The sequence below is a fragment of the Oratosquilla oratoria genome, chromosome 18, assembly GCF_046742065.1.
Source record: "Oratosquilla oratoria isolate Oo_2021 chromosome 18, ASM4674206v1, whole genome shotgun sequence".
In the NCBI taxonomy this organism is placed as follows: domain Eukaryota; kingdom Metazoa; phylum Arthropoda; class Malacostraca; order Stomatopoda; family Squillidae; genus Oratosquilla; species Oratosquilla oratoria.
The window spans coordinates 38,659,656-38,681,476 of record NC_134794.1 but is presented as its reverse complement, the minus strand read 5'-3'; the positions used below and the strand labels follow the sequence as shown (position 1 = coordinate 38,681,476).

The 21,821-nt window shown below is 38.4% G+C and overlaps 1 protein-coding gene across 1 annotated transcript in view; it reads left to right on the top strand.

Annotated features, from left to right (window-relative positions):
* Positions 1–15,358: 15,358 nt before the first annotated feature.
* Positions 15,359–21,821, top strand: part of LOC143035158 (lon protease homolog 2, peroxisomal-like) — an 87,775-nt gene continuing 81,312 nt past the window's right edge. The window contains exon 1 of the mRNA XM_076201792.1: positions 15,359–15,505. Within this exon, the coding sequence (XP_076057907.1) occupies positions 15,396–15,505 (110 nt within the window). The 5' untranslated portion in view covers positions 15,359–15,395. The remainder of the gene's footprint in view (positions 15,506–21,821) is intronic.

Here is a 21,821-nt window from a genome sequence, read left to right as displayed (position 1 = left end):
TATAGGAAAATGTAAGGATGTTTTTGGGCTTTTATAGATCTGGAAAAGACTTACGACAGGGTAGACAGGAAGGCACTGTGGGAAGTACTGCAGATATATGGGATAGAAGGAAAGCTGTTAAGAGCAGTGAAGAGTTTTTACGAGAGTAGTAGAGCTTGTGTTAGGATTAGAAATGGAGAGAGTGAGAGTTCGAGGTAAAGGTGGGACTTCGTCAGGGATGTGGTATGTCACCCTGGCTGTTCAATCTTTACATGAATGGGGTGGTGCAAGAGGTGATGCAAGGGTAGTGGGTCAGGGATTGGAGATGATTAAAGAAAATGGAGAAAAGTGGGAAGTGAGCCAGTTGTTGTTTGCTGACGACACTGCGCTTGTGGCAGGATCAGAGGAGGGATTGAGGAAGTTGGTGACAGAGTTTGAGAGAGTGTGTGATAAAAGAAAGCTAAAGATAAATGTTGGTAAAAGTAAGGTGATGAGATGTACAAAGGGAGAGAGTGACAGCAGGCTGAAAGTGAGCATTAAGGGTGAAAGACTGGAGGAAGTGGATAGTTTTAGATACTCGGGTGCGAATGTGGCAGGAAAGGGAGGAGTGGGGGTGGAGGTAGAATGTAGATTGAGAGAAGCGAGTAAATGCCTTGGTGGATTAAAAAATGTAATGAGAAATAGACATCTGGGAATGGATGCTAAGAGGTTATATGAAGGAGTGATTGTGCCAACAGCACTGTACGGGGCAGAAACATGGAACATGAGAGAGGAAGAGAGAAGGAGCTTGAATGTGTTTGAGATTAAATGTCTGAGAAGTATGATAGGGGTTACTAGGCTTGATAGAGTGAGAAATGAGGAGGTGAGGAGGAGAACAGGGGTGGAAAGGGAGCTGGGAGATAGGGTTGATGAAAGAGTATTAGGATGGTTTGGATACATGGAAAGAACGAGCGAAGAAAGGTTAGTAAAAGAAGTGTGGAAGGCAGATGTGGAAGGAGTAAATATGAGGGGGTGTCCTGGGATGAGATGGATGGATGAGGTGAAAGGGGCATTACAAAAGAGAGGAATGTCTGTTGAGGAAGGACGGGAGAGGACAGAAGATAGGGGTAAATGGAGAGGGGTTGTGTATAGATGATGCTGTGATGCATGAGGGAGAGTGGGTGGGGGATGGGGGGTGAGGAAGTATGTATGAGAAAAAGAAAATTGACGCAGCCCGAAGGGATTTCTCCCCGTCTTCTCTATGCTGAAAGCTTTAATTCCTTAATATGACCTCTTAGTGATTTCCGTACCAGCAAATCCTCTCTTTCCATTATTCTTGCAGTTTTCTCTCATCTAATTATCACTATCATGTCTCTCTCTTCGCTCTTCCAATGTCCATAGTCCTAAACTTGTTTCAATTGTTCCTCGAATGTCTTGTCATTTGGACTTGAGATAATTTTATTTGCTACCCTCTCTATCCTTTCTGTTCTCTCTCTCTCTATCTATCTATCTATATCTCTCACTCTCTGTCTCTCTTTATCTCTTTTTCTATCTCTGTCTCTCTTTCTCCCTTCCTCTGTCTTTGTCTCTCTCTTTTTCTTTGTCTTTGCCCCCTCTCTCTGTCTCCCCCTCTCTCTCTCTCTCTGTCTATCTGTCTGTCTGTCTTTCCGTAAGCTCATTGAGACGAAGAAATGCTCTTTGGTACTTGGTGGTTGATGATTTAACTCAGAAGTCTGTTCTGGTGCTTATATTGCATTTTGCCTCATAGAGAGAGAGAGAGAGAGAGAGAGAGAGAGAGAGAGAGAGAGAGAGAGAGAGAGAGAGAGAGAGAGAGAGAGAGAGAGAGAGAGAGAGAGAGAGAGAACTAGAGAGAGAGAGAGAGAGAACTAGAGAGAGAGAGAGAGAGAACTAGAGAGAGAGAGAGAGAGAACTAGAGAGAGAGAGAGAGAGAACTAGAGAGAGAGAGAGAGAGAACTAGAGAGAGAGAGAGAGAGAGAGAGAGAGAGAGAGAGAGAGAGAGAGAGAGAGAGAGAGAGAGAGAGAGAGAGAGAGAGAGAGAGAGAGAGAGAGAGAGAGAGAGAGAGAGAGAGAGAGAGAGAGAGAGAGAGAGAGAGAACGAGAGAGAGAGAGAGAACGAGAGAGAGAGAGAGAGAGAGAGAACGAGAGAGAGAGAGAGAGAGAGAGAGAGAGAGAGAGAGAGAGAGAGAGAGAGAGAGAGAGAGAGAGAGAGAGACAGAGAGAGAGAGAGAACGAGAGAGAGAGAGAGAGAGAGAGAGAGAGAGAGAGAGAGAGAGAGAGAGAGAGAGAGAGAGAGAGAGAGAGAGAGAGAGAGAGAGAGAGAGAGAGAGAGAGAGAGAGAGAGAGAGAGAGAGAGAGAGAGAGGGTGGGGAAGAGAGAAGGGAAATTACAAATTACCAGACATCTTCTCTTTCCCTCATGACGAGCATATGTTGGGTTATGTCCAAGATGGTCTCTTTCGTCCATTCGTCGTATTCTAAAAGGACCAATTGTCTCTATGCGGATATAAGTAATAAAATATCTATCGGAAACTTTCATCTGCACAGTAATATCTTATGAAATACTACTAAGTATCAATGTTTTCGTTGAGATAAGCGTTATTTTAAAAAATCAGAAAATAGGAATTATACGAGTTAAAAACGTTGCCGTGAATGAGATTCTATTTTTCATTTATCATCTAGATATGTGTGTGTGTGTGTGTGTGTGTGTGTGTGTGTGTGTGTGTGTGTGTGTGTGTGTGTGAGTGTGTATTTACCTAGTTGTATTTACCTAGTTGTATTTTACGGGAAGGGGAGCTATGCTCGTGGGGTCCCGTCTTCATATCTCATTTTATCTAAACTATTTTTAAATTCATGTATTGTTTTTGCACACACCACTTTCTCATCAAACTTGTTCCAACTGTCTATTACTCTGTGAGGAAAGCTGTTCTTTTTCAAATCTCTTCTATAGCTGTCTTTTTTTATTTTCTTTCCGTGTCCTCTTGTATTTCTGTCATCCCATTTTATCAGATTCTCTCTATCAGTAATTTCTATGCCTTTCATGATTCTGTAAATAGCTATCAAATCTCCTCTCTCTCTTCTTTGCTCTAGTGTCTGTAGTTCAAGTTTTTCTAGTCTCTCTTCATATGATAGTTTTGAGAGTGTTGGTGCCAGTTTTGTAATTGCTCTTTGTATTCTTTCAAGTTTTGTTATACATTTTTTTGTACTTGGTGACCATATCGTTGCTGCATATTCCAATCTTGGTCTTATCAGGGTGATTAGGATTTTCTTCACCATTTCTTCATCCAGGTATGTAAATGCAACTTTGATCGTTCTTATTAGATTATAAGTCTCTCCGAAAATCTTATTTATATGTTTCTCAGGTGACATATTATTCATAACAATGACTCCCAGGTCCTTCTCATTTTCTACTTTTGTTATTCCTTCTTCTCCCAATTTATATGCTCCTGTTATTCTGTTTTTGCTTTTTCCAAATTCCATTATACTACACTTTTTAGTGTTGAACTCCATCTCCCATTTCCTACTCCATTCTTGTACTTTATTTAGATCTCTCTGTAGTGATTCACAATCCTCTTCAGTTTTCACTCTTTTCAGTAGTTTTGCATCATCTGCAAAGAAGCTCATATAGCTTTCTATTCCTTCATCCATATCATTAATATATATAGCAAACATTATTGGGGCCAGAACTGTTCCCTGCGGAACACCGCTTATTACTTCATTCCATTTTGAGTGCTGGTTTCTTATCACTACTCTCATTTTTCTTTCTTGCAAAAAGTCCTCCATCCAATTTAGTAGCTTGCCCTGTATTCCTCCTTCAGTTTCTAATTTCTTAAGCAACTTCTTATGTGGTACTTTGTCAAAAGCTTTCTTTAGATCTAAAAATGCACAGTCCGCCCATCCATCTCTTTCCTGTATTATATCTATTAGTCTTGAATAGAAACATATTAAATTGGTGACGCATGATCGTCCTTGTCTGAATCCAAATTGCCTTGGATTTAACACTTTGTTTTTTTCTAAATATTTTACCCATCTACTTTTGATAATTCTTTCACAAAGTTTTGCTATTGTACTTGTTAGAGAGACTGGTCTATAGTTGGTAGGTTCTTCTTTATTTCCTCCTTTGTATATAGGTACTATGTTTGCTTTTTTTTCCAATCTTCTGGAACTTTTCCTTCTTTCAAGGAACTATTTAGTATGCTATGTATTTTGTCTGCCAGTTCATTCCTGCATTCTTTTAGTATCCAGTTTGCTATTTCATCTGGTCCATGCGATTTTCTGACATCAAGATTACTCAAGTGTGTTAATATTTCATTCTTTGTTACTTCTATTTCTTCCATAGGGGGGACTTTCTCTTTCCATTCGTTCTCTTCAGGTTGTATGTTCTCCCTTGTAAACACTGATTTAAAATGTTTGTTCATAATTTCCGCCATTTCCATTTCCTCAGTGTATTCAACTCCCTCCTGTCTTAATTTCTCCAAGTCTTGTTTGTTTTTCAGTTTATTGTTTACAAATCTGTAGAATAGTTTCGGTTGATCTTTACACTTTTCTATGATATCTTTTTCATATTTTCTCTTTTCTTCTCTGCACATTTGTACATATTCATTTCTATAGCAGGTATATATTTTCCATTTTTCAGGTCTTCTGTCTTTTTTCCATCTGGTCCAGGCTTTGTCTCTATTGTCTTTTAACTCCCTACAGCTTTTGTTGTACCAGCATTTTACATATTCTTTTTCTTGTTTTTGTCTTGGGACATACTTTTCCACTCCTTTTTTGTAAATTTTTGTCAAAATATTCCATTTCTCTTCTACTGTTGTTTCTTCTTTGTATATTTCTTCCCAGTTTTCCTTTTGAAAGAATTCTCTTATTTTATCAAAGTTTGTTTTTTCATACATCATTCTTCCTTTTCTGTATTGTTCATTTCTTTTCATATATTTTTCTTCATTAAGTTCCAGTTCAATCAGTATGTGGTCACTTTTACTTATTGGTAGTTTATATTCAATTTTGTCCACTATTCTAGGTTCGGATATAATTACTAGGTCTAGTTTCGATGACTCTTCTTCATTTCTATACCTAGTGTTCTCCTGTATCCATTGTGTCATTGTATGGTCAGTAACCATCTCGAGTAGAGCGTTACCCCATGAGCCGTCTCCACCCTTTGCTGTCATTTTTTCCCAGCAGATTTCTTTGCAATTAAAGTCGCCCATCATAACCATTTGTCCTCCCTCTTCCATTATCTTGTTTAATGTTATCTTTGTGTCCTCTAACATACTTTTATGTTCACTCTCTTCCCATGAGGTTGTTTTTGGGGGCACATAATTTATCACAAACTTTCTGTTCTTCTTATCTCTGTCTTCTACTTCCATCATTATCATTTCTACTGTATGGTTTCGGTATGTGACCCCCGTCACGTTTATATCCTTCTTAGTTAGGAACATAACTCCACCCCCTTCCTTTTTCACTCTGTTTCTAATCCAATAATTATATGCATCATGTCCTACACTGTTGGGTGGTAGTGGACCTTTTAATTTTGTTTCTACAATTCCCATTATGTCTGGTTCTTTTTCTTTCAAGTTATCATTAAGTTCATTCAATCCTGTTATTAATCCATCTATATTTGTGTAAGACACTCTTAGTTTTCTGCCACTTCCATTGTGTTCTCTGTTTCCCTTTTGTTTTTCTCTTGTATGTCGACTTTCTTCAGTTTCATATTCACTACTCTCCAATAGAATCTCTCTTTTTCTGACTCCGTTCTTATCTCGTTTTTTTCCTTTGCTTCAAGTCTTTTCTGTTTTTCTTCCTCTCTTTCCTCTTTATTCATTTCCCTTTTTATCCATACCTTTTTATATTGTTCACTTGTTGCTAGTTTCCCTGTTTTGGATAAGATATTCTCAGCCGTAGTTTGTGACCTGAATTTAATCTTGATTGGTCTGGTCTTGTCTGTACTATATTTCCCTAGCCTGAATTTCTCTTCGATTTGTTTCATTATTTCTGGTTCATCTTCCTGAACTAATTCTAGTAAATTTTCTTACTTTTTCATTTTCCTCTTTGATTCTTGTGGTTCTATCTGGGTTATGTTTCTCTTCCATTCCTAATATAATTATACATTTCTTTTTGTCTGCTAAGTCTCTTACTATATTCTCCTTCTGTCTCATCACTTTAATAACTGAGTTTTCAGTTTGTTCATTCATTTGCTGTCTGATTATGTCAGTGAATGCAACCTTGCTATTTTCATGAATTTTTTTCCAACCCTCCTTGTTCTCCATATTATTCTCCTTTAAGACTTTATTCTCATCTTTTACTTCTTTTAACTGTTGTTTTAATTCTTCAATTTCCTTAGTTAAGTTTTTGTTCGCCCTCTCTAGTTCTTCCAATTTTTCAATTCTTCGTATCATACTGTCAACATTACCGAACCTACGCTCCAAGTCCTCGTTCATCTTATCGACCTTCTCTTCTAGTCTTGTCAGTCGGGGGGGGGGGGGGGGGGTTGTGTCCCCCCCACCCTCTTTAAATCCCTTGAAAATATTCTCATCACTTTCTACTGTATTGCTCCTATCTATACTTCTAATCTTCACATTCCTATTAGACATGTCATCATCCTCCAGCTCGTCTTGCGGTCGCTTGTCCACCTTTCGGCGGCCCGTTAGGGCCAATTCCTCCACCTCCTCATTACCTTCCATTTCCCCAGCAATCCCTCCCCCTCTCCTCTTTCCTTACTTTCCCACTACCCCACGAGCAATTTCCCCCCACCCTGTAAATACAAAAAGGCACTTCTCTTTGCGTTGGGATCCACAATCTGCACTTTTCTTCAGAACGTTCTTCAAGCCGTCCGTTCGTTGAAAGTGTGTGTGTGTGTATTTACCTAGTTGTATTTACCTAGTTGTATTTTACGGGAAGGGGAGCTATGCTCGTGGGGTCCCGTCTTCATATCTCATTTTATCTAAACTATTTTTAAATTCATGTATTGATTTTGCACACACCACTTTCTCATCTAACTTGTTCCAACTGTCTATTGCTCTGTGAGGAAAGCTGTTCTTTTTAAAATCTCTTCTATAGCTGTCTTTTTTTATTTTCTTTCCGTGTCCTCTTGTATTTCTGTCATCCCATTTTATCAGATTCTCTCTATCAGTAATTTCTATGCCTTTCATGATTCTGTAAATAGCTATCAAATCTCCTCTCTCTCTTCTTTGCTCTAGTGTCTGTAGTTTAAGTTTTTGTAGTCTCTCTTCATATGATAGTTTTGAGAGTGTTGGTGCCAGTTTTGTAATTGCTCTTTGTATTCTTTCAAGTTTTTTTATACATTTTTTTGTACTTGGTGACCATATCGTTGCTGCATATTCCAATCTTGGTCTTATCAGGGTGATTAGGATTTTCCTCACCATTTCTTCATCCAGGTATGTAAATGCTACTTTGATTGTTCTTATTAAATTATAAGTTTCTCCAAAAATCTTATTTATATGTTTCTCAGGTGACATATTATTCATAACAATGACTCCCAGGTCCTTCTCATTTTCTACTTTTTTTATTCCTTCTTCTCCCAAATTATATGATCCTGTTATTCTGTTTTTGCTTTTTCCAAATTCCATTATACTACACTTTTTTGTATTGAACTCCATCTCCCACTTCCTACTCCATTCTTGTACTTTATTTAGATCTCTCTGTAGTGATTCACAATCTTCTTCAGTTTTCACTCTTTTCAGTAATTTTGCATCATCTGCAAAGAAGCTCATATAGCTTTCAATTCCTTCATCCATATCATTAATATATATAGCAAACATTATTGGGGCCAGAACTGTTCCCTGCGGGACACCGCTTATTACTTCATTCCATTTTGAGTGCTGATCTCTTATCACTACTCTCATTTTTCTTTCTTGCAAAAAGTCTTCCATCCAATTTAGCAATTTACCTTGTATTCCTCCTTCATATTCTAATTTCTTAAGCAACTTCTTATGTGGTACTTTGTCAAAAGCTTTTTTTAGGTCTAGAAATGCACAATCAGCCCATCCATCTCTTTCTTGTATTATATCTATTAGCCTTGAATAGAAACATATTAAATTGGTGACGCATGATCGTCCTTGTCTGAATCCAAATTGCCTTGGATTTAGTACGTTGTTTTTTTCCAAGTATTTTACCCATCTACTTTTGATAATTCTTTCACATATTTTTGCTATTGTACTTGTTAGAGAGACTGGTCTATAGTTGGTAGGTTCTTCTTTATTTCCTCCTTTATATATAGGTACTATATTTGCTTTTTTCCAATCTTCTGGAACTTTTCCTTCTTTTAAGGAACTGCTTATTATGCTATGTATTTTGTCTGCCAGTTCATTCCTGCATTCTTTCAGAATCCAGTTTGCTATTTCATCTGGCCCATGCGATTTTCTGACATCAAAATTACCCAAGTGTGTCAATATTTCATTCTTTGTTACTTCTATTTCTTCCATAGGGGGGACTTTTTCCTTCCACTCAATCTCTTCAGGTTGTATATTTTCCCTTGTAAACACTGATTTAAAATGTTTGTTCATAATTTCTGCCATTTCCATTTCCTCAGTGTATTCAACTCCTCCTTGTCTTAATTTCTCTAAGTCTTGTTTGTTTTTCAGTTTATTGTTTACAAATCTGTAGAATAGTTTTGGTTGATCTTTACACTTTTCTATAACATCTTTTTCATATTTTCTTTTTTCCTCTCTGCACTTTTGTACATATTCATTTCTATAACCAGTATATATTTTCCATTTTTCAGGTCTTCTGTCTTTTTTCCATCTGTTCCAGGCTTTGTCTCTTTTGTCCTTTAACTCCCTACAACTTTTGTTGTACCAGCATTTTACATATTCTTTTTCTTGTTTTTGTCTTGGGACATACTTTTCCACTCCTTTTTTGTAAATTTTTGTCAAAATATTCCATTTCTCTTCCACTGTTGTTTCTTCTTTGTATATTTCTTCCCAGTTTTCTTGTTGGAAGAATTCTCTTATTTTATCAAAGTTTGTTTTTTCATACATCATTCTTCCTTTTCTATATTGTTCATTTCTTTTCATATATTTTTCTTCATTAAGTTCCAGTTCAATCAATATGTGGTCACTTTTACCTATTGGTGTTTTATATTCAATCTTGTCCACTATTCTAGGTTCAGATGTAATTATTAAGTCTAGCCTCGATGGTTCTTCTTCATTTCTATACCTAGTGTTCTCTTGTATCCATTGTGTCATTGAATGGTCAGTAATCATCTCAAGTAGAGCATTTCCCCATGAGTCATCACCACTCTTTACTGTCATTTCTTCCCAGCAGATTTCTTTGCAATTAAAGTCGCCCATCATAACTATTCTTCCTCCGTCTTCCATTATTTTAGTTAATGCTATCTTTGTGTCCTCTAACATACTTTTATGTTCACTCTCCTCCCATGAGGCTGTTTTCGGAGGCACATAATTGATCACAAATTTTCTGCTCTTCTTATCTCGGTCTTCCACTTCTATTATAATCATCTCTACTGTATTCTTTCCATATATGACACCTTTCACGTTTATATCCTTCTTAGTCAGGAACATAACTCCACCCCCTTGTTTTTTCTCTCTGTTTCTAATCCAATAATTGTATGTATCATGTCCTACACTGTTGGGTGGTAGTGGGCCTTTTAATTTTGTTTCTACAATTCCCATTATGTCCGGTTCTTTTTCTTTCAAATAATCATTCAGTTCATTCAATCCTGTTATCAATCCATCTATATTTGTGTAAGACACTCTTAGTTTTCTGCCACTTCCATTGTATTCTCTGTTTCCCTTATGTTTTTCTTTAGTATGTCGAACTGCTTTATTTTCATGTTCACTACTCTCCAATAGAATCTCTCTTTCTCTGACTCCGTTCTTTCCTCGTTTTTTGCCTTAGCTTCAATTCTTTTCTGCTTTTCTGCCTCTCTTTCCTCCTTATTCATTTCTCTTTTTATCCATACCTTTTTATATTGATCATTTGTTGCTAGTTTCCCTGTCTTGGATAGAATTTTCTCTGCTGTTGTTTGTGACCTGAATTTAATCTTAATTGGTCTGGTCTTATCTGTACTATATTTTCCGAGTCTGAATTTTTCCTCAATTTCCTTTATAATTTCTGGTTCATCTTCCTGGACTAATTTTAGTAAACTGCTTACTCTTTCATTTTCCTCCTTGATTCTTGCAGTTCTATCTGGGTTATGTTTCTCTTCCATTCCTAATATAATTATACATTTCTTTTTGTCAGCTAATTCTCTTACTATATTCTCCTTCTGTCTCATCACTTTAATAACTGAGTCTTCATTATGTTCTTTCAATTGCTGTTTGACTATGTCAGTGAATGAAACCTTATTCCCTTCTTGAGTTATTCTCCAATTTTTAGCTTCTGTAGCTAGTTTCTCTCTGTTTTCATTACTATTCTTCTTCAATTTCTCATTCTCCTCCTTTACATTTCCTAACTGTCTTTTTAGGTCCTCTATTTCTTCAGTTAAGTTTCTGTTAGCCTTCTCTAGTTGTTCCAACCTTTCAATTCTTTTAAAAATGGAGTCTACGTTACCTAACTTACGCTCCAAGTCCTCGATCACCTTATCAACTCTCTCCTCTAGTCTTATCAGTCGGGGGGGGGGGTTGTGTCCCCCCCACCCTCTTTAAATCCCTGGAACATATTCTCGTCACTTTCTTCTGTATTGCTCCTCTCTATACTTCTAATCTTTACATTTTTATTAGACATTTGATCCTCGCTAAGTCTTTTGTTTACCTTCCGCTTGTCTGGCTGGTCAAAGTCTACTCCCTCCTCATTTCCTTCCATTTCCCTCAGTAATCCCTCCCCTTTTCCTCTTTCCCTACGTTCCCACTACTCCACGAGCAATTTCCCCCCCACCCTGCAAAAACACTAGGCACTTCTCTTTGCGTTGGGATCCACAGACTTCACTTTTCTTCAGAACGTCTTCTAAGCCGTCCATTCGTTGAAGTGTGTGTGTGTGTGTGTGTGTGTGTGTGTGTGTGTGTGTGTGTGTGTGTGTGTGTGTGTGTGTGTGTGTGTGTGTGTGTGAATATGTACCATTTTGCCTGCGTATGCGTATGTATAGATAAACGTTGCAAAGAACATGAAAAAGATAGAAAATAAAATAAAATAATAATAATAGTAATAATAATGATAATAATAATAATAATAATAATAATAATAATAATAATAATAATAATAATAATAATAATAATAATAATAATAATAATAATAATAATAATAATAATAATAACAATAATAATGATAATGATAATGATAATAATAATAATAATAATAATAATAATAATAATAATAATAATAATAATAATAATAATAATAATAATAATAATAATAATAATAATAATAATAATAATTAATAGTGATAATAATAATAATATTGATAGTAATAGTATTAATAATAATAATAATAATAATAATAATAATAATAATAATGATAGTAATAATAATAATAATAATAATAATAATAATAATAATGATAATAATAATAATAATAATAATGATAATAATAATAATAATGATAATAATAAAGATAATAATAATTATAACAATATTTTTAAAAACATGATTACCTTTTTCATTATTATTATGATTCATTTTATGATTGTCTCTTCAAGAAGAGACCCTGGGAGACCCTCAAGGAATCCGCAAGTTCCTGAGAAACCCTGTCTGGGTGAGAAACATTGCCTTAGAGGGCGCTGTCGAGGAAGAGGAAAAAGTAATGAAAAATAACGATAATAAAAAAAGAAGAATATGCCAGTTTAATGTCAAAGAAATATTGATGTGTTGAAAGGGAAAAAATTAAGAAAGAGTTTAGGAGACTCCTAGAGGAAGGAACGTAATGGTTGACTTCTGCCAAAGGTCGACTTGCTTGTTGTTGTTTTGTTTTTTCAATTGTGGTTGTTTATTTCTCCAAGGGGCACTAATACTCGGGGCATCTGAAGCTGCACTCACCTGCCTTGGAGCGACACTGTGAAACGTATGCACATGCATTACCACCTGCTTTTTGTGTAAGAGGGAAGAACTTCGCCTACGCCCCGAGAATGCAGCGTAGACCAATCACCACATGTCTCACAATGTTGATTGCGTCCGAGGTTGAGAGCAGCCTGACCGCTTGTCCGGGCGCGAGTCGCTGCCCTGCTGCACCTCTGTGCCGCAGAGGATTCGTGCATATTGTGCTGCCGTGGGGGGGGGGGGGGGCGACCAGCCACAGATACTACCATAGTCCTCAACACTGGTGGCCTAGGCTTCAAATGAATGCTGATGACACACCCATGGATGCTCCCCCAGGTCCAGGGGGGAGTGCCAAGTGCCACTGCAGGGATGCGGACCATGGTTGCCGTAGTGAAATCAGGGCACGGTGCCAGCGAAATAGTAAACCACGTTGCCGGCCTCACTTGCCTTTCGGTAGGTAGGGGCGTCTCCATGCCTCCCTCCATTAACTCCTGCTGAATCTGCGCCATGTGTGGGTTACAGTAGAAAGGTGGTGAGGTATTCAGATGTTTATTGGAAGACTTAACTGCCTAAGTACATATAGGCAACGGTACACCTAACCTCTGCCAAGGCTTGTCTCCGTCTGCCTTGTGACGCCGTGAGTTATGAGGTGGTCAGAAGGTGGGGGTTGCCATATAGTTGTTTGCTGACGACACTGCGCTTGTAGCAGGATCAGAGGAGGGATTGAGGAAGTTAGTGATAGAGTTTGAGAAGGTGTAGGAAAGAAGGAAGTTGAAGATAAATGTGGGTAAATGTAAGGTGATGTGATGTAGAAGGAGAGAAAATGGCAATAGTCTGGAAGTGAGTATTAAGGGAGAGAAACTGGAGGAAGTTGATAGTTTTAGATACTTGAGTGCAAATGTGGCAGGGAAGGGAGGAGTGGAGATGGAGGTGGAATTTAGATTGAGAGAAGCAAATAAATACTTTGGGGGATTAAAAAGTGTAATGAGAAATAGACATATAGGAATGGATGCTAAGAGGAGATTGTATGAAGGAGTAATTATGCCGACAGTGTGGTGAACAGTCCCCTACACGTGCTTCTACGCGAGAAGAGGCCGTGAGCGACGTCAGTGGAAGCGTGAACTCCCTAAAGGCGGCGCAGACGGCGGCGGCGACGGCGGCAGCGGTGGCTGCAGGAGAAGAGGCCGTGAGCGACGTCAGTGGAAGCGTGAACTCCCTAAAGGCGGAAGCGGTGGCTGCAGGAGAAGAGGCCGTGAGCGACGTCAGTGGAAGCGTGAACTTCCTAAAGACGGCGCAGACGGCGGCAGCGGTGGCTGCGACGTCGAGCAGTGTTGCTCATGGCATCCATCGGGGAAGCGGCCGTGAGTGACGTCAAGCGAAGAGGCGGTCGTGACGTCGAGCTGTGTTGCTCGTGGCATCCATCGGGGAAGCGGCCGTGAGTGACGTCAAGCGAAGAGGCGGTCGTGACGTCGAGCGAGGAGGCGGTCGAGAGCAACGTCAGGCGAAGGGGCGGTCGTGCCGTCGAGCGATGAGGAGGTTGTAGCTGCGAAGGCTGTGATGATGACCACAGCGGTTGACGGGCGGTGGCTGCGACTGTGGTAGGGTTGAAGAACGTCCATGGAGTCACACAAGTTGTCGATGAACCAGATCAGAAGCGGCTGGGTGCAATCGAGTCCAAAAACTCCGGTGGTCACCAATGTAACATTACGAGAATGTTACTTGTGCTTTGGTGCCGAGGGAGTGAAGGAAACTCGAGTGAGTTTGGTGGCTTTATTCTGGTTAGCGCGACTGTCGACCTAGGCTGGATCAGCGGGCAGGCGGGCAGGGCTCGGAGCCCTGCCCTAAACACAAAAGTGACCCCAGAGTGACCTGAGTCGCACACCGCTTGTGACGAGTACAGAAAAGAAATTGGCCGGACACCAAAACCTGGCATCCTTATATACGCACCATGCGTACGCAAAAGTAGCAAACGACCCATCATGACCGAAACATGGCTCGGCAGGGCCTAAGTTGTGCTTTCATGAGGATACAAATGCTTGCAATACATGCGTAATATGGTCTTAATCTACACAAATATGATATAAGGCCGAAGACCAGCTATTTCTACACAACATATACACTCCTTATCCATCCCATTTCTGCAGCGGCGATACTATAAGCCAAAATGTCGCGTAGAAACACGTGTGGGGGACTCTGTTCACCACAACAGCATTGTGTTTGGCAGAAGCATGGGAAATAAGAGAGGAAGAGGGGAGTTTCAATGTGTTTGAGATGAAATGTCTGAGAAGTATGGTAGGGATTGCAATGTTGGATAGAGTGAGGAACGAGGAGCTGAGGAGGAGAGTGGCGGTGAAAAGGGGGATAGGGTTGATGAAAGAGTATTGGTATGGTTTGGACACATGGAAAGAATGAGTGAAGTAACATTAGTAAAAGAGGTGTAGAAGGTAGAGGTGGAAGAGGTGAACATGGGGGGGCGACCGAAGGATGAGATGGATGTATGGGGTAAAAGTGGCATTGGGAAAGAGGGGAATGTATGTTAAGGAAGGACGGCAGAGGACAGAAGATAGGGGTGAATGGAGAACAGGGCCCCGGCATTGAGAGGGGCAGGGGGGCAATGCCCCGGGGTGGCATGTTTTTTGGAAGGCGGCACTTTTGGTGAAAAGAAGGTAAAGCAAATTCCCCCTAATGTACTTTTAATGCATGATTTAGTTATCATGAGTTGTGTGTATGAATGATGTGTGTATAAAAGTTGTTTTGTGGATGAATGTTACATGTGAATCGTGCTAGTGACCATCAGATGTGGAAGGTGGTGGTAGTGGTGGTGTGTGTGTGTGTGCGGGGGGGGGGGCACTTTTCGACTCGCCCCAGGGCGGCACTTACCCATGTCGGGGCCCTGATGGAGAATGGTTGTGTATGGATGATACTGTGATGCATGAGGGGGAGTGAGTGTGGGATAGGGGTGAGGGAGTATGTGTAAAAAATAAATTGACGCAGCCCGGAGGGACCTCTCCCCGTCTTCTCCTTTTCTGCATGATAGGACGGAGAGAGAGGGGGGGGGGTCACAGATTTAATGAAGCGACCTTGCTGTGGATCTGCTGTGTCTTGTGGCATTGCTTCTGACACAGGGCAGTGGACGAGATGCAGGGATGACCCGTCATCCAGGAGGTGCCAAGATAGGAGGGAGGGGGAGTGGGGTACGTGGGAGTGGATTTTATTCCTTTATTTTTGGCTACCTCCCTTGTAAGCCTTTGGTATATGTATGTACATATTCATATATATATATTTTATAAAGTAAATACAAATGTATTAATCAGAAACAACAACGAGAGTATATAAGGCATAAAACATCTGATGATGACATAATAGATAAGTACAAAAGGATCGGGTTCCCCTAAAGAGACACCCAGTGACCCGACGCACTACGGCACTAGGTAACTAGGGTATTTACACTGGCAGCCAGAGTTACGTGTAAACATGGCACCCAGTGCAATAACAATCCCCAGAAAATTACCATTATTAATTGTTTCCGATGGTGTCCTACTTCCTGGGTCAAGCATACGGATTCCTGTATCAACTTCGAAGAAGTAAGAGCAGTTTCATAGTTATATTATAGTTCATAGTGATTTCGTTATTATCTAAGTTGTTGAATACCAAATAACTATTTCGTGCACTGCTCTAGTTGAATATGTGTGAATAATTAGTTATATATAATATAATATGTTATAATATTACGTCGATATTTTTTCTAGATCTGTAATAGTCTGTATAAATATTGTTATTGTATGGTTTTATCCTCATAACATTAAACATACAACTTTTTGTTGGTGTAATATTCAGGGGCCGTATACACAAAACTTTTTTGTTAGCCTTAACAATCTCTGCTAGCTAACAGAAAACCACTAAAAGTTATACACCAATGCTTAACTAACAACTGTTAGCTAGCAAACAGTTGTTTGTCAAGTACCGCTAAACAGCGCTGAAGTTAGCAGCTTATGAACATGTAAATGGACGTATTATCAAAAATTGCACACATAAAACAGTGTTATTAATGCAGTTGTTCAGAATTTATTAATAAAGTATCATGATAGCACATAGATATCGTATGTATGGGTTTTTAGAAGTACTTATTAACCAACGACAGATATTTTTGGACGAAGGCGCATTGTACAGGCGGCCGTGCCACAGACAAATCTTCCGACAGAAGACTCAACAATAATTTCAGAGGACATAGACATGGCAGAAGAAACACAGAAAAAGAAAAGGAAGCCAAACTGGTCACAAGAGGAAACGCTCCTCTTGATCAACGTGATTATGGAGAAAAAATAATAATAAATGGGCGATTCAAGCCAAGTTTAAAACACAAGGATATGAGGGAGGCATGACAAAGCACGTTGATGCTATGGTAGGGTTTGCTGTTTACATATAAATGTTCATCGACACTTGGAGCCCCAATTCTAATGTTTGTGCCATCTATGGTACCCACAACACCGGGAAACCTAGTTTTCCATGAACTCTGCTTGTTTTACTTGCACTTCTTGGCGAGTCAATAGGAATTTTACAAACTGAGTTACAATATCTGGTTCTGATAGTGCATCAATTGTTTGAGAAATGACACGGCTGATTGATGCTTGCGAGGTCCCAAATTCGTCACTGCTGCATTTTACCTGTGGCTAAATATCATAGGGTAATTGCCACCTTCGTCTCAGGACTCAGTGGTCGATTCCGTTCTGTTCGGGATTGAAGTTTGTCCCTCACTAAATCAGCCATTTTTATTATACCAGCACGGTTCATTCTGAAGCGTTTGATGAGTTCGTCGTCATTGTACTCGTTAAATATGTCCCGTCGCTGTCGATAAACTCGCAGTCATCTTTTTAGTTGTTGTTGCTCCGCCATCTTCTCTACTAACAGGAACTTGTTAAGAGCTTAATAGTCCTCCTCAGCACTTTTATCTTAACAGTACTTTTAAGGCCCTAACAAGTTTTCTGTATCACTATTAGTGCTTAACAGCTAAATGTTAGCCTTAACAGGAATTTGTTACCCTTAACAGCTATTTGTTAGCGCTAACAAGTTTTGTGTATACGGCCCCTGAACAGTAATACTACCTTAAAAAGATAACGTCAGGAATGGAATTTGTCATTTGACCGAAATAGTGTATATAAATGACATAAGTTATCTTGAAATAGATATACTTAATATCTAGGTTTGTTTTATGATGAGGCAAAATATCTTATCATTGAATGTTATGAACATGTATATTGTTAATTGTATGCATCATCATGTATGTTATGGACATGTATGTTCATGCCTCATCATGTATGTTATATGGTATGAACATGGTAATTTTAGTGGTATTTATTATGTTTTTTGTAGTAATAAAGGTAAATCTAAAGTGCACACCTAGATGATATGGTAATAGGAAAATATTAATTTTGTAAAAAAAAAAAAAAAAAAAAAAAAAAAAGATTTAAATTATAATACATAAACATAAGATATACTTTCAGGTGTAGGGTCAACTTGGCCCATCTACTCGACCAAGTCAGACCACCACCTAAGTCTACTATGACTAACTCAATTTTTTTTTCTTTTAAGTAGGCTACTTAGGATAGGTTAGGTTAGAGTTTTTTCAACCTCTGCATCTTTCAAAACAAAGATGGTATCTCAAGGAGCCAGTGGGCCGAGCTGGCCGGTAAGATATTTTTCATTGACAGAAATCATAAGAAAAAAAAAAAAAAATCCTAAAGTGAAATAATAGCAACAACTCAGACATAGGCAGGCTTCAAAATACCATGTTTGTTTTTGTTTCTTGTGGGAGAAGAACTAATGGAAATCTAATAAATTGTTGGCTTATGCTGATGATGTGGATGTGGTGGCTGAGAGTGTGGAGGAAATTAACGAGATCTTTACAGTATTCCAGAGAATAGCAGAACAGATAGGCCTAAAATGCAATGAGCAGAAAACAGAAATTATGAAACTAAGTAGAAATGGGAATTATACACCAGGAGAAGAGCAAGTTGGATCACTAAGTGTGAAGAAAGTGGATAAATTCAAGTACCTGGGATTTATTGATAGTGAGAGAAATGAATTGGGCATAGAAATAAATGAATGATTAGCTTTAGGAAACAGATGTTACCATGCCCTGGCATCTGTAATGAAGAATTGGACCATCAGCAGAAGAACTAAGATAAGAACATATAACATTGTAATAAAACCAACAGTCCCGTATGGATGTGAGATGTGGACACTGACAAAAAAAAGGAAGAAGAGAATGGAAATTTTTTAAAACAATATCCTGAGAAGAATCCTCAGCCCAGTATATAATGAAGAAGAAGGGAGAAGAAGACAAAGACATAATAGGGAAATTAGAGATCAGACTGGACAACTGCACATGCAGGATGAAGTACAGGGAAGAAGAGCAAGGTGGGCTGGACATTGCGTCCGAATGGAGGCAGATGGACTACCAAGAAAGGTGATGGAAGGAGGAGTACAGGACAGACGACCATTACGGAGACCCAGGTACATATGCGTGAATGGATGGAGTAGAGAAGGTCTTGGAGAGGGTGGTACTAAGAGAGGACTGGAAAGAATTGGCAGAGGATGGAACCATCTGGAGAGGCATACTTAAAGCAGTGAAGAGCCATCTGGCCTGAGAACCAACAGAGTAAGAGTAAGAGTATTATTTTGGAAGTGCACACCTACATGATCAAGCATTAGGAGATTAAATATTAATTTAGTAAGTTATAATACATCAACATAATATATGTTTTTCTTGACAGAAATCGATAACAAAAAAAGGTTGCTAAAACCAAATGCACTACAGTATGAAGCTGCAATCACAGAATCAAGATGCCATGTTGTCTGTCCAGTTCTGCGTAAAGCAAATACACTACCAAACGAAGCTGCAACCATAGGCTCTGGAATATGCCCTCAATACTTCCATCAGTGCCTTGCACTGTATATATTTTTAAAACAGAACTACGGAGCTGAAATTCATGCATTTCTTAAAGCTATGCAATTCCTGTACACCCTGCAGTCTGAAGGATACCAAATCTGGCCATCAACATCCCTGATGACCTACATAATTACAGGTTAGGTAGGCTTAGGTTAGAGTTGATGAATTTATTGTACTTTAATTTCTTTAACCTCAGTGTCTATCAAAACAAAGATGGTGTCTCAAGCAGCCCCAGCAGCTCCGTTCATGAATGTATCACTTTTAGTAACCTTTTCTGTTATTGATATCTGCAAAAAAAAAAATATATTACATGGATGTATTATATTTTTACAAAATTAATATTTAATTTTCAGTAAATTTTTAGAAGTGCACACCTCCGCGATATATCAATAGAAAATGAAATAATAAATTTGTAAATTATAATACATCAATGTAATGGACGTTATTCTTAGCGGAAATTAATAACAAAAAAGGTTGCTGAATGCTATAAACCTACAAACGTAGCCGCTTCAGTTGCTTGAGACACCATCTTTGTTTTGGTAGAGGCTGAGGCCAAAGAAATTAAAGTATGATAAATTCATCTATTCTAACCTAACCTACCTACCTACCTAACCTGCATTTAGTAATGTGGTACCTTTAATTCTAGAGGTCATCAGGGTCGTCGTCATAGTCTCTGACCTCCGAATCTATCAAGACAAAGATGGTGTCAAAAGGAGTCAGAGTGACTTCATTTGTTTCTGTATAGGTTTTAGCAACATTTTCTTATATTGATTTCTGCCAAGAAAAATATTTATTACATTGATGTATTATAATTTACAAAATTAATATTTAATTTTCTAATACTGTAACATGTAGGTGTGCACTTCTAAAAAGAAAAACCTAATTTTGTAATGTTATATCACATAGGTGTGCAGTTCCAAAAATTTAGCAATTGGTCTAGTCTAACCTAACCTAAAATAACCTTAGCTAACCCAACCTAACTCTTATGGGGTATTAATTTAGGATCCCTAGAGGTCATCATAGGCAGGGAATGATGTGATTATACAGTTTTTTTTGTTATTGATTTCTGCCAAGAAAAAACATATTACATTGATGTACATACATATACCATTTTTTTTCAATTAGGGTCTTTGAATCTCTTATTGTTCTCTCTCTCTCTCTCTCTCTCTCTCTCTCTCTCTCTCTCTCTCTCTCTCTCTCTCTCTCTCTCTCTCTCTCTCTTTCTTTTTTAATTTATTTATTTTATACCTGGATATCCCATACTCTTGTGTATTATCTTATATATATACCTTGCCGTAGTTTTTGTATATATATATATATATATATATATATATATATATATATATACATATATATATATATATATATATATATATATATATATATATATATATATATATATATATATTAATACATTTTTGTTATCTAAACCTTTAAGTTTGATATTCCTTCTGGAATCTTCTGATTTTTGTTACCCCCTGTAGTCCTACAGCAAATTACCCAAATAGAGATTGGAGAATTTAGTCTAATGCTGACAGCTAGAGGTAAACTGACCCATAGGCTCCCTATACATAATACAATTAATCATGAAACAATCACCAAAAAACTGTATGAGACACTCGACAGCATTACACTGTCCAGCAGTAGCACAACATGCTTTCACACAGCAATAACCACAAAAACAGTCAATTTACCCTCAAACAGAGAACAAGCAAACACACTCGTAAATAATTTTGCAGGGACAAGTCATCTCACCCCTCACCCTGATGACTGACACATCATTCAACATAAGAAAGACTTCCCCACAGACCTAGCCTACATAACCTTCATAGACAGCCAGACAAAGCACAGAATTCATAACCTCAAGCACTCATTGGCCTGTGGCCCTGACAACATAAGTAACATCCACCTAAAACACCTTGACCACATGGCATACATACACTCACTAATGTTCCAAACTACAGCTATTCATGCAATACTATACCTGATATCTGGAAGCATGGGAAAATCATCAAAATCTCCACACACCCCCAATCACACTTCACTGTACCCCCCTCCTAAATTATAGAATGCCTCATTCTACAACTCGTCACACCATGTACCCACTACACTCCACAAACACTCTTCTGATAAACTTCAGACAAAGAGTTTTCAATGGCATCAATTCAGATAAATCCCCACACAGAACACTTCTCATAACACTAGACATTAGTAAAGCTTTTGATGCCATCCCCCGTCACAATCTCACAAACAAAATATACAACACAGACATGCACAATAATACCAAAAGATGGCTGGCCAGTTATCTGGAAGGTAGAAATGTGTCATATAATGGTCAGTCATCGCACACCAGAAACTTTAAGAACAGAGTACCACAGGGCTCAGTTCTATCCCCCCCACTCTTCAATCTATACATGCATGATATACCCACACCCAACACCTCAGAAATACAAATCTCTTCTTACACAGACAATATAATAATTACATGAGCACATTGTAATGAAGACTGCCACAGAAATACTATAACTATACCTTGACACACTCAACACCCTGGTTCACTACAACTATACTCAAAATAGCCCCAACCAAATCGACAGCTACACTTCTCACCAATTGGACAATGAAACACAGAAACATAACATGCCTCTATATGAACATTCTCATACCACACACACATACACTCAAGTTTCTTGACAGAACATATGATACATCCATGTCTGTCATGAATCTACCATGTTCTTTTTAAGAGCTCATATTTGGGCATACAAAAAGTTTATAAAGTTCACATATTTAATAGACGTTAGCCTTTTGTGTTCCTTTCTCTTCTCAGAGGAAACTATAATGAGTCTTATAGAAATATATGTACACTACCATAAACAACTACAACTACACAAACTACATACATTACATTGTCATTCAACAAATCAATACAAACATAAAGACAAAATGCA